The sequence below is a fragment of the Brassica napus genome, chromosome C7 (genome assembly GCF_020379485.1).
Source record: "Brassica napus cultivar Da-Ae chromosome C7, Da-Ae, whole genome shotgun sequence".
Taxonomy (NCBI): Eukaryota; Viridiplantae; Streptophyta; class Magnoliopsida; order Brassicales; family Brassicaceae; genus Brassica; species Brassica napus.
Window position 1 is genome coordinate 48,291,557 of NC_063450.1, and position 14,251 is coordinate 48,305,807.

Sequence of the window (14,251 nt, forward strand, 5' to 3'; positions counted from 1 at the left end):
GACTTTAAACATCTAGAAACCTCTAGTTTAGTACACAAGAAAAAGAAAACTTGCAGATTACGGTTTCAAAATTTGTAACCAGTTAGAAGAGCCAATGCTACAACAACTTACTAAATCACAGAAGAAGAACAATAAGAAGAAGAAAGGGAACAAAAAGAGAATGAAGTAAGTGAAGAAAGAAGTGAGGAACGCTTGCTTACGCGCAACAGCACAGATGTGGGTGATGTTTGATATTTGTCTTAATACTTTCAACAGTCAATAACTTATTACTTGATATTTGTCTGTCTTATACTATCAATATTTTGTCCCTACACTGCAAATACAAAAAACACACAATAACATCCTGGAAATACAATTTTTTCTTGATTACACCTCAAAGATACAAAGCTGAGAAAGAAAACTACGTTGATCATAGGATTGATTTTAATAGACACAAATGTCATCTCTTTACTTCTTAGTTGCTGTACATGTCCCATCAATCAAATTATCGCCACAGCGGAACAACATTCGTGATATGTGTCATCCATCTCATGTAATAATACACTTTGTCAATCAGAAACTATTCAGGAGAGAAGAGAGTGGCTAAACCTTGATCAACTGTTATTTGAAGCTTGCCATAAGACATCAATGCCTTTTCATCACATTTATATGATTTTCTTCCCCTTGCCAATACCTCTCCGTCTGAATCTATGATTCCTTCCTTGTCTTCTTCGTCTATCCGTGCACCCGGCTCCAGCACGAATGCCTTAACCTTTTCCACAGTTAAATCGCCGCATCAACATTTTTCAGTTATGAAACATCAAATGAAAGATTAAAATTATATGGAACGTCGTGGGTTCGGATGACTCACCTTTAGGTACGATACATATGGTGATTGAACATGTGTCCCATCACTCAACTTTGTCATAAGTGATAACAAGGCGAGCTTCGGGCAGTCTTTCATCACAATCAAATCCAGGAAGCCATCAGAAAACTGTTCATCAGACCATATACGTTAGAGGAAGCGTTAACAGGTTTTGTTTTGGCAATAAACAACCCTATGAAGGCTTCTTGGTTTCAAAATGTGCAACTGACTGACCTTTGCGTTGGGAGCAGCCAAAGTGTTCTCGGCACCCCAGGGAACATTATGAAGCCATACTGAAACAAATGGGCCTTTGATTTCTCTCCATTCCAGATCTTCAAGATTAGTATCAGGTCCTTGGTATCCTGGTGTCTTATCACTAACAGATGACTCCTTCTCTACATTGTCACTGGCTGGTTGTCCACAGCTTTCAGACCCAGGAGCCGGCACAAATAGAATTCGTCCATTGTACTGTCTCAAGCATATTATCCTCTGGAGACCCTGCAAAGTCAAGCCGTAGAAGAGACAACGCAATGTCCCATTAGTTAATAATTAGAAACATTTCAATTAAGACACACACTTTAAGAGCGTCAATACAAAAGATTGTCAAAAAGATTCAACAAAACGTACATAGACATCAAAGCGAGCACTGCCCATCCATCTGAACTTTTCTGACTCGATGTCTATATCAGCCACTAATCCTGAAAATAAAATTGAAATGATCTCAATACAACCAGAAGTATAATTCACCAATCTCAGGGACTAGTTTCATATCCAGATACATTTCCCTAGTCACTTGCGTACCCCAGGCAAGCATCAAGACGCTGAAGAATTTGGTAGTCCCTTGTGAGATAGTTGCCACATCTAAAGAACGTCTATGACCTACCAATACAAAATATATTTTAACAATGACCTGAGTCAAGAGGTAAAAGAAAACATTTTTTTTGTAGGACAAGAATAATTGAATGGCAAGGAGAAAGACCTCGTATAATGGAAACAGTAGCACTTGCTGCACTACAAGACATCCCAACCGGGTCCAGCAATGATTTTATCATGCCATTACCACTTCCTGCCATCACGAATTATATACAGCACATATAAGCTTCTCAAGCACAAGAGATCAATTTCTCTATCATAAACAGCAATTGTTTCAATCTTACTGAAGGATAACAACTTTATACATCTATACTTTCACATGAAACACACAAGAGACGAGAACGATAAAAGCAGGACGAACCTGCAGGGACCATTCCAATAGGCAATTTCAGGGCAGTTCTCCAGTCTTCTCTTTCGAGCAGTCCATTCACAACCTACTAAATTAGGAATCAGCACATAATCAAAACAAGAGACTATACTTCCACAACAAAAAAGCATCCTACTTTATACTTCCACAACAGAAAAGTTTCCTACTTCACCTCAACAAGGACACCGTCGCCGCTAACGCAAACAATACCGTCGTATTTCGATACATCCATGGACCTAACCATCTCCTTTGCATGCAACTGATACTTAGTTTCTGCAAAATAAAATCACCAATCAGATTATTACTCTCCCAGAGACAAAATAGAAATCAAGAAACCTTGAACATCAAGTTGAACATCAGCATCATCAAACAACGGCTTCACTTCCTCCAAAAATATCTTCCTCGCCGTCTTATTCCCACCGAAAGGGTTCACAAACACAAGCAACCTCTTAGGCCGACCTACAAAAAGCATTCACCAAGCTCAGCTTCCAAAACGACGTCGTTTTAATGATTACAAAGTTCTCAGATTAATTCAACAACTAACCGAGAGAGTGGAGGCGTTGACGAAGCTTATCGCACCAGAGCTTTCTAGATTCATCATAGAGAGGCTCGAACACGAACTCCTTCCTCGCGTAATCTCCACCACTTCCTCCGCAGCAGATTGATGATGATCCCGTGCTCTCCACCAAGGTTTTCACTCTAACCTTGTTGCCTTCCACCGCGAAGCTCAGGATCTCTTTCTCCGTCGTCGATTTCCCACGGCCGGTTTCCGTCGTCCATTGAAGCTCTCCCTCCGCGGTTAAAGTCAACGGCGTGACGACGCCGTTTATGAGAACTCGGTCGGAGATTAACGGCGGAGACGGGAGGTGGTCGTTCTCCGGCTGAAGAGGATCCATAGTGAAGGAGATCAGAGAAGAGTTTCGTGGTTGGTGAGAGAGAAAGCTAATAAGAGAGGTTTCCGATCAGGTCGGGGAGTGGAAACTACGCGCCTAACGTGGGCGAGTTCGTGAGTTGACGTGGCGTAAATCTTTTTGGTAATTATGACGTGTCAGTTTCTCTTTGGATAAGAGGTAAAATTAAGACAAGAAAACCTGTAAGAAGATGATAACCTCGAAACGATAGCGTTAGTCGATATCTAAGATATGTAACCTTCAAAATCAATGTACTAGCTCCCAGAGTAATCTGGCGAGGAATCTTAGTTATGATAATGTACGTTGGAATTGATACTGCGAGTTCCATCCGTTTCTATTCTATGGTATGCTTGTTTATGGTCATTTCTTAGTCATGTATGCAGAAAAACAACACATGGAAGCACACAAAAGCATACGTGAATTTGTTTGTTTGGGTTATTATAGAAACCCACTTGGATTTGTTTTTGTGAGATCACATTGCGCCACCCTACTGAATCGGCTTATAAATGGTTGACGACTTTAGGTAACATGACAGAGATTCTGATCGACTAAAAGATATTACGCAAAAAGGTAGGTAAAAGCGTAGATAGAGAAAGAGGTAACCTAGAGATCAGTTTCAATGTCATCATCAGCTTCAGATAGCTCCACAAGGTCTTTCACCGGATCTTAATAATTTCACAAGGAGTTCACTGCCACGTAAGAAAACCATGTAACTAGCTACAAAGATTTTTGGCTTTCAACACCATTTAAACATAGGAAAAAGCGTGCATTCTCATGAGGAGCCAGTTGAAGAAACTTGAAAACTGAAAATAAGAAGACTATAATTTTACTGAAATGAACATTGGGTGGGAGATAAAGCGCTGCACGCCTCTGTACCTGTTTGACAACGGAAGATAGTACCAGCATAAATTTTGGAGATTTAGAACAGAAAAAAAAAACAATGAACCTCTCTGCTACATAACCTACATTTTCTAAACACTCTCTGCATGGGCGAAACGGCGGATTGAAGGTAGACTGCAGGGGAGAAGACTTCCTCATGGACCACTTAGACACTATGACTACAACTTAGTGAGACATGAACATCAGTAAGTAAGGCTACATCAATGTTCCAAGTCACTAAAAGTCTTGGCTTCTCTTTTATTTGGGTCAACAACAAAGTCTTGGATTATATTCTATAGAATCGAAATGTGTATGAAATGGATCATATAGATTGTATTGACTATTGAGCAACAGAGAACACAAACCAACCAGATGTGAGAGTATACTCTACTATACATCATTGAGTATGGAACCTTAACCATTCATTAACATCACCAATGTACAATTAGCCATTGGTGATGTTTTTTTTTCTAAAAACAAGTCAAAAATCACCTTGAATAGTAATCATTGAATTACCATTCTTTCAGAGATACATCTCTTTACTCTTCATTATAAATGTCTATACTAATTGTGGTTGCCTTTGCATATTAGTGGTTAAATGTGTGCATTCTTTTAAAAATTCGATTTCCATACTGGACCGATATATTCAAAACACATCTCATATAATATAATTTTCCATTTTCACAGGTGAATTGATATAACTAATAGTCTACTTGGCCGAATTTGTCAATCATTTGGTCGTTTACATGGCCTAGTGGGACCGTATGTAGAGACAATAAAGGCTGTATGGTGAACCAACTTGTCAACAAATCCAATTTAATGTAACCTTGGACAAAAGGAGAATAGGCTACTAATCAGACTTGACATTGCATAGAATTTTGATTACAAGACTAAAATGATACTATATGGTTGTGCTCAATTGATAAGTGAGCCTTATGGATATTATGAGTGAACACCACACGTTTTCTTTTGGTTAAACAGTTGCTGACTAAGGGCATGTGCATAGCAGGAACCCCACTTGGGGTTTCAGATTTTTAATTTTTTCTTTTTTTATCTTCTTTTTTAGAAAAAAAAAAAAAAAAAAAAGAATCAATCGCGGACCGCCACGTGGGGTCCGCGAAAATCACAAAAACCCAAAAGAAGTCAATCCTTATCTCATAGTTTTTCTTACCGGTTTTTTTCTTTGTCCGAGGTCCACGCCTGAAAATCTTTCTAAAGACTCTGCGATGCACATGTTCTAAATGATTGATGTTTGGGAAATAAACTCATTAGCAAAACCCAATAAAAAGAAAAAAAAAATGCACCTAAATTTAATCTCACCCAACTTTCAATAGGCATAAATTGAATTTGGTTTCACCCAGGTTTTGGTAGATTTATCTTTATCATGAAAACATCTGTCACAAAAGCCCTCCAAGATTTAAATGGTATTTGAATATCAAATATCACATGCTTAATTAAATGTAGCCAAGTGACGCAGATGTATATATTTGTACAGTCTCTCAACATGTTACGTAAAGTGATAGAGAGAGAGACACAAGAGTCTCTCTTGCATTAAAGTGATCTTCACACACTTAAAAGTCCACTAATCAGTGCCTTAACCGTATTTCAATTTAATGCGTATATCTATTTATAATCATATCTATCTCCCTCTTCAACTAACCCACTTAGCCAAAGAAAAATGTCTGCAAAACCGATCTTTTTAGCTTCCGTTCTCCTCATCTTCTTCGTCTCTGCAACTCACTCAGCTCGTCAGAAGAGCGGTAACAATGGTTTAGGATTCGCCGGTGTACCAGGATCTGGATATGCCGGGATACCCGGATTCGGAAACGGGTTTCCGGGAACCGGAGTCGGCGGTGGATACGGCGGAGGCTACGGTGGTCCGAGCGGCGGGTACGGGAAAGGAGGTGTGGTGAGACCGACGGTGACTTGCAAAGAGAAAGGACCTTGTAACGGGAAGAAGCTGAGGTGTCCTGCCAGGTGTTTCAGCTCTTTTAGCCGCTCCGGGAAAGGATACGGCGGTGGAGGCGGAGGTGGTGGATGCACCATGGATTGTAAGAAGAAGTGTATCGCCTATTGCTAATGAAATAGTAAAAGTCCTATCTTTATAATATATAGTCACTACGATGATTATATTTAGTAGATGGTCATAAGGATCCTTTTGGCTCGATTCTATTGTGGTAGTTTTTATATGCATAATATATGGTTGTGGTTGAATAAATGAGGAAACTTCACGGTTTTCTCAGTTTGTGTGTTTGTTACTTTGTTGTATGAGAGTGTATGATTTTTTTTTTTTGTAATTTAACTCTTTATTATTATGATTTTGATTGGATGCATGAGCATCATATGGCTTTTTCGAATATATGGAATTCATCTGACATTGTTTATTGTAGTTTTAATTATTTTTTTGGTTAAAACTTGATCATGATCCTTGTCTGAACAGAGACAGGGATCTTAACATCATGAACACCATCAGTCCATGTCAAGCTTCCAAAGAAGTAACCAGTGTTGACTTTATGACTCGTTTTAGCCTTCACCGTGAAAGAGAGCACCTTCTTATCTTCGGAGCTAAACACGAGTGTGGTCGGGTTGACGGTGAGAGTTATACCGAGAGGAGACTCAATCACAGCTTTGTAGACTGACTTGATGGGTCCAACGTTGGTCACGCTTCTTGTGAGTGTGACTTCTTTCTCAATATTTGGAATTGTGATTGAAGGTAAGTTCATATCAAGAATTGATGGCTTGGGGGTTGGACACTTAGTCTTTTTACCGAGCACACGAGAGATTGAGGAGTCGTTGTAACCTTTGGAACACATGTAGTTGATGTAATCTTCAATCCCCATATCGTATACAAGTCCAGGGTCTGCAGCTCTTTGAGGGTTTACAAGACCTCCTCCATAGTCAAATGGATCTGCGAGCTTCTTGTTTGATCCTTCAGCAAAAATGGGTTCTCCAGATGGACTTGTCCTCCAAGCTTCAAAAAGAGACCGGTTTTTCAGTTTTATTTGTGTAATTAAAGAAGAAAAGGTGAAGAACTAAGCAAAGAACCTGTTGTGACCAAAGCTGATCTAAATGCAGCAGGAGACCAATCAGGGTGTAGAGACTTTAGGAGAGCTATGATACCAGAAACAACAGGAGTTACCATCGATGTTCCTGAGTCGAGTCCAAATCCATCGTGTCCGTTAGGATCAGACGGACTTAATGCAGCGAGTATGCTCACACCAGGAGCTGCTATATCAGGCTACAGAGTAAAACGTAATTAAAAATCTAGTTTCAAAATCTGAAGTAAACATAGACTTGAGACACAAGCTTTGTCTATAACCTTGAGAATGGCTGGTGAAACCGAGTTAGGCCCTCTAGATGAGAATTCAGCAACCTTTGTTGTTGCTGGCAGACCGGTTAGTGTCGTAGCTGCGCTGATTCTCGCTGTGGGCGACCTGTGATTCGACGTGGGGATCATAAGAAAACTTAACTTTATGAACATAGTTTTTTTTTTTTTGGTCAAAACGTTATGAACATAGTTTATTTGCTTCAAGATAAAGGACCTGGTGGTACGTATGTATTGCAAAATGTCGGTCCCAAGGTCGTAATCAGTGTAAATGCAAGGAAAAGCATGGCATCGATCAACAATGTCATCGGGATGTTGGGCATATATGACTCCTGCTACACCTTTCGTTTCAACTGGATAGGTACTAGTAGTATCGAAAACAAGAACTATTTTCCCCTTGACATCAGCGTTATTACCACTCTCTGAATCCCAATAAGCTAAACCGGTTGAAATCTCCGGTCCAGTGAACAGAGACTCACCCTATTTTATACACCAAAAATAATCAAGAAGTTAATAAAGGTCCAAATATGTAAACTTTTTTTTTTTGCTAAAATGCTCCAAATATGTAAACTTCTGAACCATTTTTCGTAACATAAAACATACGAAGAGAGTTTGTTTATTGCCAAGTGTGATCTTTGTAGGAAAAGACCGGTCAAGAGTGGTTGCAGCAACGGTCAAGAGCCAAGGAGCAGCATTAGCAACAGTCTGAGCCTTAGGCCCTTCATTACTAGCCGCAGCCACAACCGGAATCCCTTTAGATACTGCATGAAAGGCCCCGACAAAATCAGGCTTATCCACCTCGGTGTCCTCTGGAAGGTCCCCGGAAATAGAAACAGACAAAACATCAACCCCATCGTGTATAGCATCATCAAAAGCCTTCCACATATCAGCAGTTGAGCAGCTTCCACCGGGTCCTGTTCCGTCTTTTTGCATTGTGTTCCAACATACCTTGTAAGAGGCTATGCGTGCCCGAGGAGCGCCACCTCGGACCGTGCCTTAGAAGAATCCACACATCGGTTAGGAAGTAAACAAACTAACTAACTAATGTCTTATAAAAAATCTGTAGCTTCACCCTCAAGCTAGCTTTTGTGGTGAATACTATTCAAAAGCTGTTTTTGAAATTTAGAACTGTTATCGGATGTTTTGGTTAAAAGCAGAAACAATTAAGAAACTGACTTAAAAAATCTATACTATATAAAAGTTGAGGCTATAAGCCATCGAGAACGTCCACATAGGATTTAAACGACTAATCGTACTATGACAAATTATTATTTAAGTTTACTATTTTTAAAAATGTTAATATTACCAAAAAAATGTTTATTTCAAACTAAAATATAAATTAATATCGAATAAGGTAAATTTACAAAAATATAAATACTATATTAAGTTAACATAATGTTTAATATTTTTCGAAAATTAAAAAATAAATAACGAAAAGAATAATTAATTTAAAAATACAAGACTTTCAAACAAGTATAACTATATAAATCTAAATTTAAACTCATGATTTTCAAAGTGTAGGTTATATACTATTGAAAATATTCAAACTAACATATACTATATATAAGTTGATATTATAAATCATTGAGAATGTTCACATATAATTTTAAAGCACCAAAAATATACCAAATCGTTTTTCAATTTGGTATTTCTAAAAATGTTAATATTACGAAATTTTTTATTTCAAAATAAAATATAAATAATTATCAAATAAGTTAAACTTACAAAGTTAAAAACATCATGTACTAATCTATACTATATAAAATAAAGTTTCAAAAATTAACATAAAAATAACAAACAATTATAATAGTTAATTTAAAAATGCAATACTTTCAAAAAATTATAACTATATAAATCTAAAACACATGATTTACAAAATTTAGGTTATATACTGCTGAAAATATTCAACAAAAATATGTACTATATGTAATTTTATGCAATAAATCATTGAGAATATCCACATATTATTTTAAAACACCAAAATATGTCAAATTACCATTTTAATTATTATTTTAAAAATTTCAAGATTTTCAAAAACTGTTTATTTCAAAATAAAAAGGAAACTACTATTCAATTTAGTGAAAATGCAAAATTATTAAAGGAATCAATTTGATATATAAAGTAAACTTTTGAAAGACCAACATAAAATCAACTAACAAAAAAAATCTTAAAGAATACAAGATTTTAAAATAATAAAAACAATATGAATCTAAAGCACTTTTCATTAAATATGAATCTAACAAAATATGATTTCAAAATGGAAGCTATTTCTTTCAAAAAAATATCAATAATAAATTTTGTAAGCAAAATTGCCAAATAACTAAAAGAATCAGTTTATTATAAGAAATAAATATTTGGAAGATCAACATAAAATTAAGTAACAAAAATAATCTTAAAAATATAAGGATTTCAAATAATAAAGACAATGTAAATCTAAATCACATTTTCATTACATATGAATCTAAAAAACATATGATTTCAAAATTGAGGATATATATTATTTAAGTGTTCACATAGAATTTAAAAATATCATTATAATAATATAAAAGTCAGCATCTTAATTTGATAAAGTAAATAAAAATATTATTAAAGATAATTAACTTGATATATAAAATAATTATATATTTGAAATTAAACAAAAAATTAACAAAAATAAAAATATTCGAAAAGAAACAAAGTTTTAAAAAACATATTTATAAATAATCACGTATGTAAAAATAAATAAAAATCAGCACAAAACTATAAAAAGATAAATTAAAATTTGTAAAACTTATCTTTAAAGTTAGATTGATATTTGTAGCTAATTATTGAAAACTTAATATAATAAGAGATTGTTCACGTACCTTATAGAAATTGGTATTGATCGCATATTATTACTAAAAATATAATTATGTATGTAACCTTTAATATGATATGGACTATATGCTTTAAAAACAGAAATATGAACTAAAAAAAGAGTTTAACAAGAAAAAAACAAATTATGTCCACAGCCAATATTACGATAAGGGCTATATACTATTAAAAATATTCATATATAAATAAAAATATGAAAAATATTTCAAATCAGTATCATTGCTTAATATTTTTATAAATCTTAATATTTCTAAAGTAAATCTATAAATTATTTCAAAATATGAACTAAAATTAACTAACTTGATATATATGCTAACTATCTTAAAACATAACACTAAAATTTATTTAAAAAATTCATAAAGTATGTCAAAACATAAAATAGCATATACATAAAAATAAAATATATAATTAATATTAAAATAATTAACCTAATCAAATAAGTAAAAAATAAAATTTTAGTATTTTTATATTGGTGTTGGCTACAAAGTCATCTAATTTTATAGTAGATTATAAAAAGTTCTTAAAAACATTGGTCAATTTTCGTTTCTTTCTTATCGGGCCAATTCAGTTTTGGCTTATAATAAGCTTACAAAGTTCTATTAAAAATAAAATATGGTTAGAATAATCCACAATTAATACACATATTGTTGATTAAACAGTTTGTTTATATGCTTTTGAATTGCATTTTATCAATTAAATAAATTAACATAGTTATTTACTCATCAACAATTAGATTTTAATAAATTTTGAGACAATTGTTTTTAAAAAGTGATAATTCAAATATTCATTTAACTAACCAAACATGTTTTTATGAAACATACCTAAATTTTTTTATTATCTAAAATATTTTTTTTTTAAATTAGGTCACTAATAATAATAAATCGAAGTACATGGTAACCCTTTTCCGAGAAAAGTAACTTCTCAATCGGGGAAAACATTTTGTGAACCGCTTAAACATCATAATCTCACCACTAATTTATATTGTAACTATATCAAACAGGAGAAGATATATATATTTTTTTAGATTTTTATTTTTTATTTTAATAAATAAAATATTACTTAATATTAGCATAAATTTTATATATATATATATATATATATATATTTTCTCCTTTTCTTATATCTAACAAACAGATAGTTACTATTATTTAAATTTCATCAAAATATTTATTATGATTTAGACCTAAATATACATATAAAACTATTAGATATGCATTTAAAATAATTAAATAAGAGTATTTTAAATACAAATATGCATAAAATAATTATATAATAATACATTCATTCTAAAAATTTGGTAAATACAAAAAAGTTAGATATATTGCATAAGGATTAATCTTTTATGTCATTCAAATAGAAATACATATAAAATTATAATAAAATATTTATAACAGTGTTGTATTAGTTAATAAGCATGGAACAATCTATATGACGCTTTTAATTTTTTTATTAAGAAACAATATACACATGTTTATAAATACATTTATACATTTACGTATACAAACAAACTGATATCTAAATATTAGTTATTTAAATGGTAAAATTGTATAAAAACTTAACTATGAAAAATGATAAAGCACACTTTAAATAAATTTCATAGAAAAATGTATATAAAACAATTTTCTTTTATATTATCTTAATATTATTAAAAAATAAAACTAATTATTAATAAAGTATTCATAGTAGTGTATAGCATAGTATAGTAGTGTATATGTACTGAGAAATCTATGTGATATTAAAATTATGTACTTATAAGAAACTATAAATACTTTAGTAACAGTAATTTTACTTTTATAATACAAACAAATAAATAGTTAAGTTCAAAAATAACAAATTTATAAAAACAATGTAAATAGGAAATCAAATAATATTTTAAAAATATTTTTACGAAATTCATCTTTTTCTTAAAAAATATTGCAAAATTAAATTAAATTATTAAAGCAGACTCGCGCGTAGCGCGAATAAAAAATCTAGTATTATAAATAATATAAATTAAAGTGAATTACGCAATCATAAAAAATACAGTATAATTTTATTGGTTAGCCAAATTTCAATAAATAAAGTTTTTTTTTTGGTCTAAGTAAAATAAAGCTATCTTTGAAATATCAACATTTTTTTGAAACACCAAATCTTCTGTAAAAGCATCTTATATTATTGAACAGAGGGAGTATATCAGTACCTCGTGCTAGACCATAGAAGCTCACGTTGGGAACCAATGAGCCACCTGCTATTGTGGCTGTATGCGTGCCGTGACCGAGTGCATCCCTGTTGGATTTGAATTCTCTGACTGTTGTTGTTTTGAATGTTTCTCCCATTTCGGCTAGTAGGCCGTTTACGTAGTACTTAGCTCCTATTAGCTTTTTGTTGCAATGAATTGTGGCGTTAAACTTTTCTCCTGGTTCACATTTTCCTCTCCAGCGCTTAGGTATTGGTCCAAGGCCTTGATCGTTGAATACCTTTGACTCTGGCCATATTCCTTTATATATACATGCATACATGATGTGAGACAAGGATATATATATATATATATAGAGAGAGAGAGAGAGAGACCGGTATCTATGACGCCGATGATAGCTTCACTGCCCATGTTGGTGTCATGAAGAAGACCTTTTACAGATGTTGTTGAGGAAGAAAAAGAAGTTGGAATTTGAGAGAGGTCAAGGAGATCCCAAGTTCTTGTTGTTTGCAGTTTCAGAATCCGGTTTGGTATAACATGGATTACTTCAGGATGGTCTGTGCAAGATTCCGGTTAAAAAAATAAAGATCTTTGATATGAAGTTTCTTTAGTTTGAGTTTTATTTAGTACCTGATATTTTGTTTGCTTGGGAAGAAGTAAGAAGTGCTGCGAAACCGGAAAATCCATGTTGATAGCTGTAGATCATCGATTTATGTGCGTCTTCTTTGCTATATGTAACATGAAGATATAAGTTAGAGAGCAACTCATGATATGCATTAAGAAGTATAACAAAAAAGGAGTAGGGCTTTAGTTTCGTGAAGAAACAGAACATAGCGAGAGGATTTCTTTGCTGGCAAGAAACTAATGTTAAATAAAACATATTCAGCAACTTTGATGTCATAGTCACTATGCATACAAAAAAAATCTCACTAGAGATTTGGCCTTTTGAAGATGATTAAGTACCTATCAAGAAATGATTCAAGCATTTGATGATGAGAGGCTGTAACAAGTTCGGGATCATCATTTTCTCTTTCTCCAAGATAAACTATATAAACCTATGGAATCATTGAAAAATCCACAGTAGATAAAATAAAAGTCAATAATATCTTAGCAAATATGGAAAGGTCTTTTTTGCGTTAAATGCCTTGGTGTTGTTGTCTAGGGCTCTCGCAGGTGAAAGAAAACCCAGCTCCGTGTTAACTAATAGAAACAAAGAAAATGCCAATAGAAGCACAAGTTTGTAACTTGGTAAAGAGTTCTTCATTTTCTTAATTGAGAAGTGTATGTGTGTGGAACAAAACCTATGTGGTTATTTATATACGTAAATGATTCATTCGTCTTTCAATTTACAGTTCATAACCCACTTCAGCACTTAGACGTGGAGTTTTGGGTTAGACTCCGGTATATGTGTTTAGTTCGTTTAAGAGGAATGTCATACTCAAAGGACAAAAAGAAGGTCACTTTGATTAGATTTTGTTTTGGTTTAAGTGTGATGATTGTACCTATGAGTAAACATCATTATTTACCATATGACATCGAGATGAGGTAAGCGGAAGTTTGTTACAGAATAAGATATTTTCGCTCTGTTACCATATGAGTAAACAGCACATTATACTCATTAATTAGTTTCAAATGTACAAAGTCTGCTTATATACATGACCCGACTGAGTAAACCAAAAGTAAATAAACCGGTTTATATGTACCAGTGTACAATCATCAGTTACTAACCAAAACTATACAAGAGCTTTATACGATAATCGTATCATTAGTCTTATATAACTGCATTCATTATTTATGTTGATTTGAGAAAATACTTGTCAAACTAAAACTTCACCTCATTCCGGTTCGTTTTGTTTCAATCAATATCGGTTAGTGATCACCCTTTCTAGGCACAAGAGTCCCGATAGAAGGGAAATAGGATTCCAACTCTAGAAATATAAGAAGAATAAAAAAAAAAAAAATTGGTTTATTGAGTCAACCGTGCAGGGTCATTTCGGGTCAAACCGGTTTTATCTCTTTTATC

General features: G+C 33.5%; 3 protein-coding genes across 5 annotated transcripts; 1 reads left to right on the forward strand and 2 right to left on the reverse strand.

Annotated features, from left to right (window-relative positions):
- Positions 1-253: 253 nt before the first annotated feature.
- On the reverse strand, positions 254-3,043 carry LOC111197927 (sphingosine kinase 1-like). 2 transcript variants are annotated; one of them, XM_022707033.2, is made up of 10 exons: positions 2,629-3,043; positions 2,421-2,543; positions 2,257-2,357; positions 2,079-2,151; positions 1,824-1,910; positions 1,646-1,723; positions 1,472-1,542; positions 1,079-1,342; positions 851-973; positions 254-751 (listed from the first exon to the last, which is right to left on the reverse strand). In XM_022707033.2, exons 1-10 carry the CDS (start codon positions 2,978-2,980, stop codon positions 560-562), a joined length of 1,464 nt encoding a protein of 487 aa, XP_022562754.1. In that variant the 5' UTR covers positions 2,981-3,043; the 3' UTR covers positions 254-559. The 2 variants fall into 2 exon arrangements, with proteins under 2 accessions (XP_022562754.1, XP_022562755.1); XM_022707034.2 differs by lacking the exon at positions 2,629-3,043 and having other exon boundaries at positions 2,079-2,154.
- A 2,325-nt stretch (positions 3,044-5,368) lies between these two features.
- LOC106420963 (neuropeptide-like protein 31) lies at positions 5,369-6,249 on the forward strand. The gene has a single exon (XM_013861794.3). It carries the CDS (start codon positions 5,553-5,555, stop codon positions 5,952-5,954), a length of 402 nt encoding a protein of 133 aa, XP_013717248.1. The 5' UTR covers positions 5,369-5,552; the 3' UTR covers positions 5,955-6,249.
- LOC106420961 (subtilisin-like protease SBT3.13) lies at positions 6,106-13,525 on the reverse strand. 2 transcript variants are annotated; one of them, XM_048762996.1, is made up of 10 exons: positions 13,373-13,525; positions 13,192-13,283; positions 12,859-12,956; positions 12,603-12,785; positions 12,232-12,528; positions 7,803-8,194; positions 7,417-7,679; positions 7,194-7,308; positions 6,920-7,112; positions 6,106-6,845 (listed from the first exon to the last, which is right to left on the reverse strand). In XM_048762996.1, the coding sequence occupies exons 1-10, from the start codon at positions 13,490-13,492 to the stop codon at positions 6,283-6,285; spliced, it is 2,316 nt and encodes a 771-aa protein (XP_048618953.1). In that variant the 5' UTR covers positions 13,493-13,525; the 3' UTR covers positions 6,106-6,282. The 2 variants fall into 2 exon arrangements, with proteins under 2 accessions (XP_048618953.1, XP_048618952.1); XM_048762995.1 differs by having other exon boundaries at positions 7,194-7,679.
- Between the last annotated feature and the right edge of the window lie 726 nt (positions 13,526-14,251).

Coding starts and splice junctions, on each gene's coding strand:
- LOC111197927 (XM_022707033.2), bottom strand. CDS start 2,980: ATGGATCCTCTTCAGCCGGAGAACGACCACCTCCCGTCTCCGCCGTTA. Junction 1,724..1,823: donor TACTGTTTCCATTATACGAG/GTCTTTCTCCTT, acceptor TTGTATTGGTAG/GTCATAGACGTTCTTTAGAT. Junction 974..1,078: donor TGGCTGCTCCCAACGCAAAG/GTCAGTCAGTTG, acceptor TCTGATGAACAG/TTTTCTGATGGCTTCCTGGA.
- LOC106420963 (XM_013861794.3), top strand. CDS start 5,553: ATGTCTGCAAAACCGATCTTTTTAGCTTCCGTTCTCCTCATCTTCTTC.
- LOC106420961 (XM_048762995.1), bottom strand. CDS start 13,492: ATGAAGAACTCTTTACCAAGTTACAAACTTGTGCTTCTATTGGCATTT. Junction 12,957..13,191: donor CTTGAATCATTTCTTGATAG/GTACTTAATCAT, acceptor TGTTACATATAG/CAAAGAAGACGCACATAAAT. Junction 8,195..12,231: donor CTTCTATGGTCTAGCACGAG/GTACTGATATAC, acceptor GATTCTTCTAAG/GCACGGTCCGAGGTGGCGCT.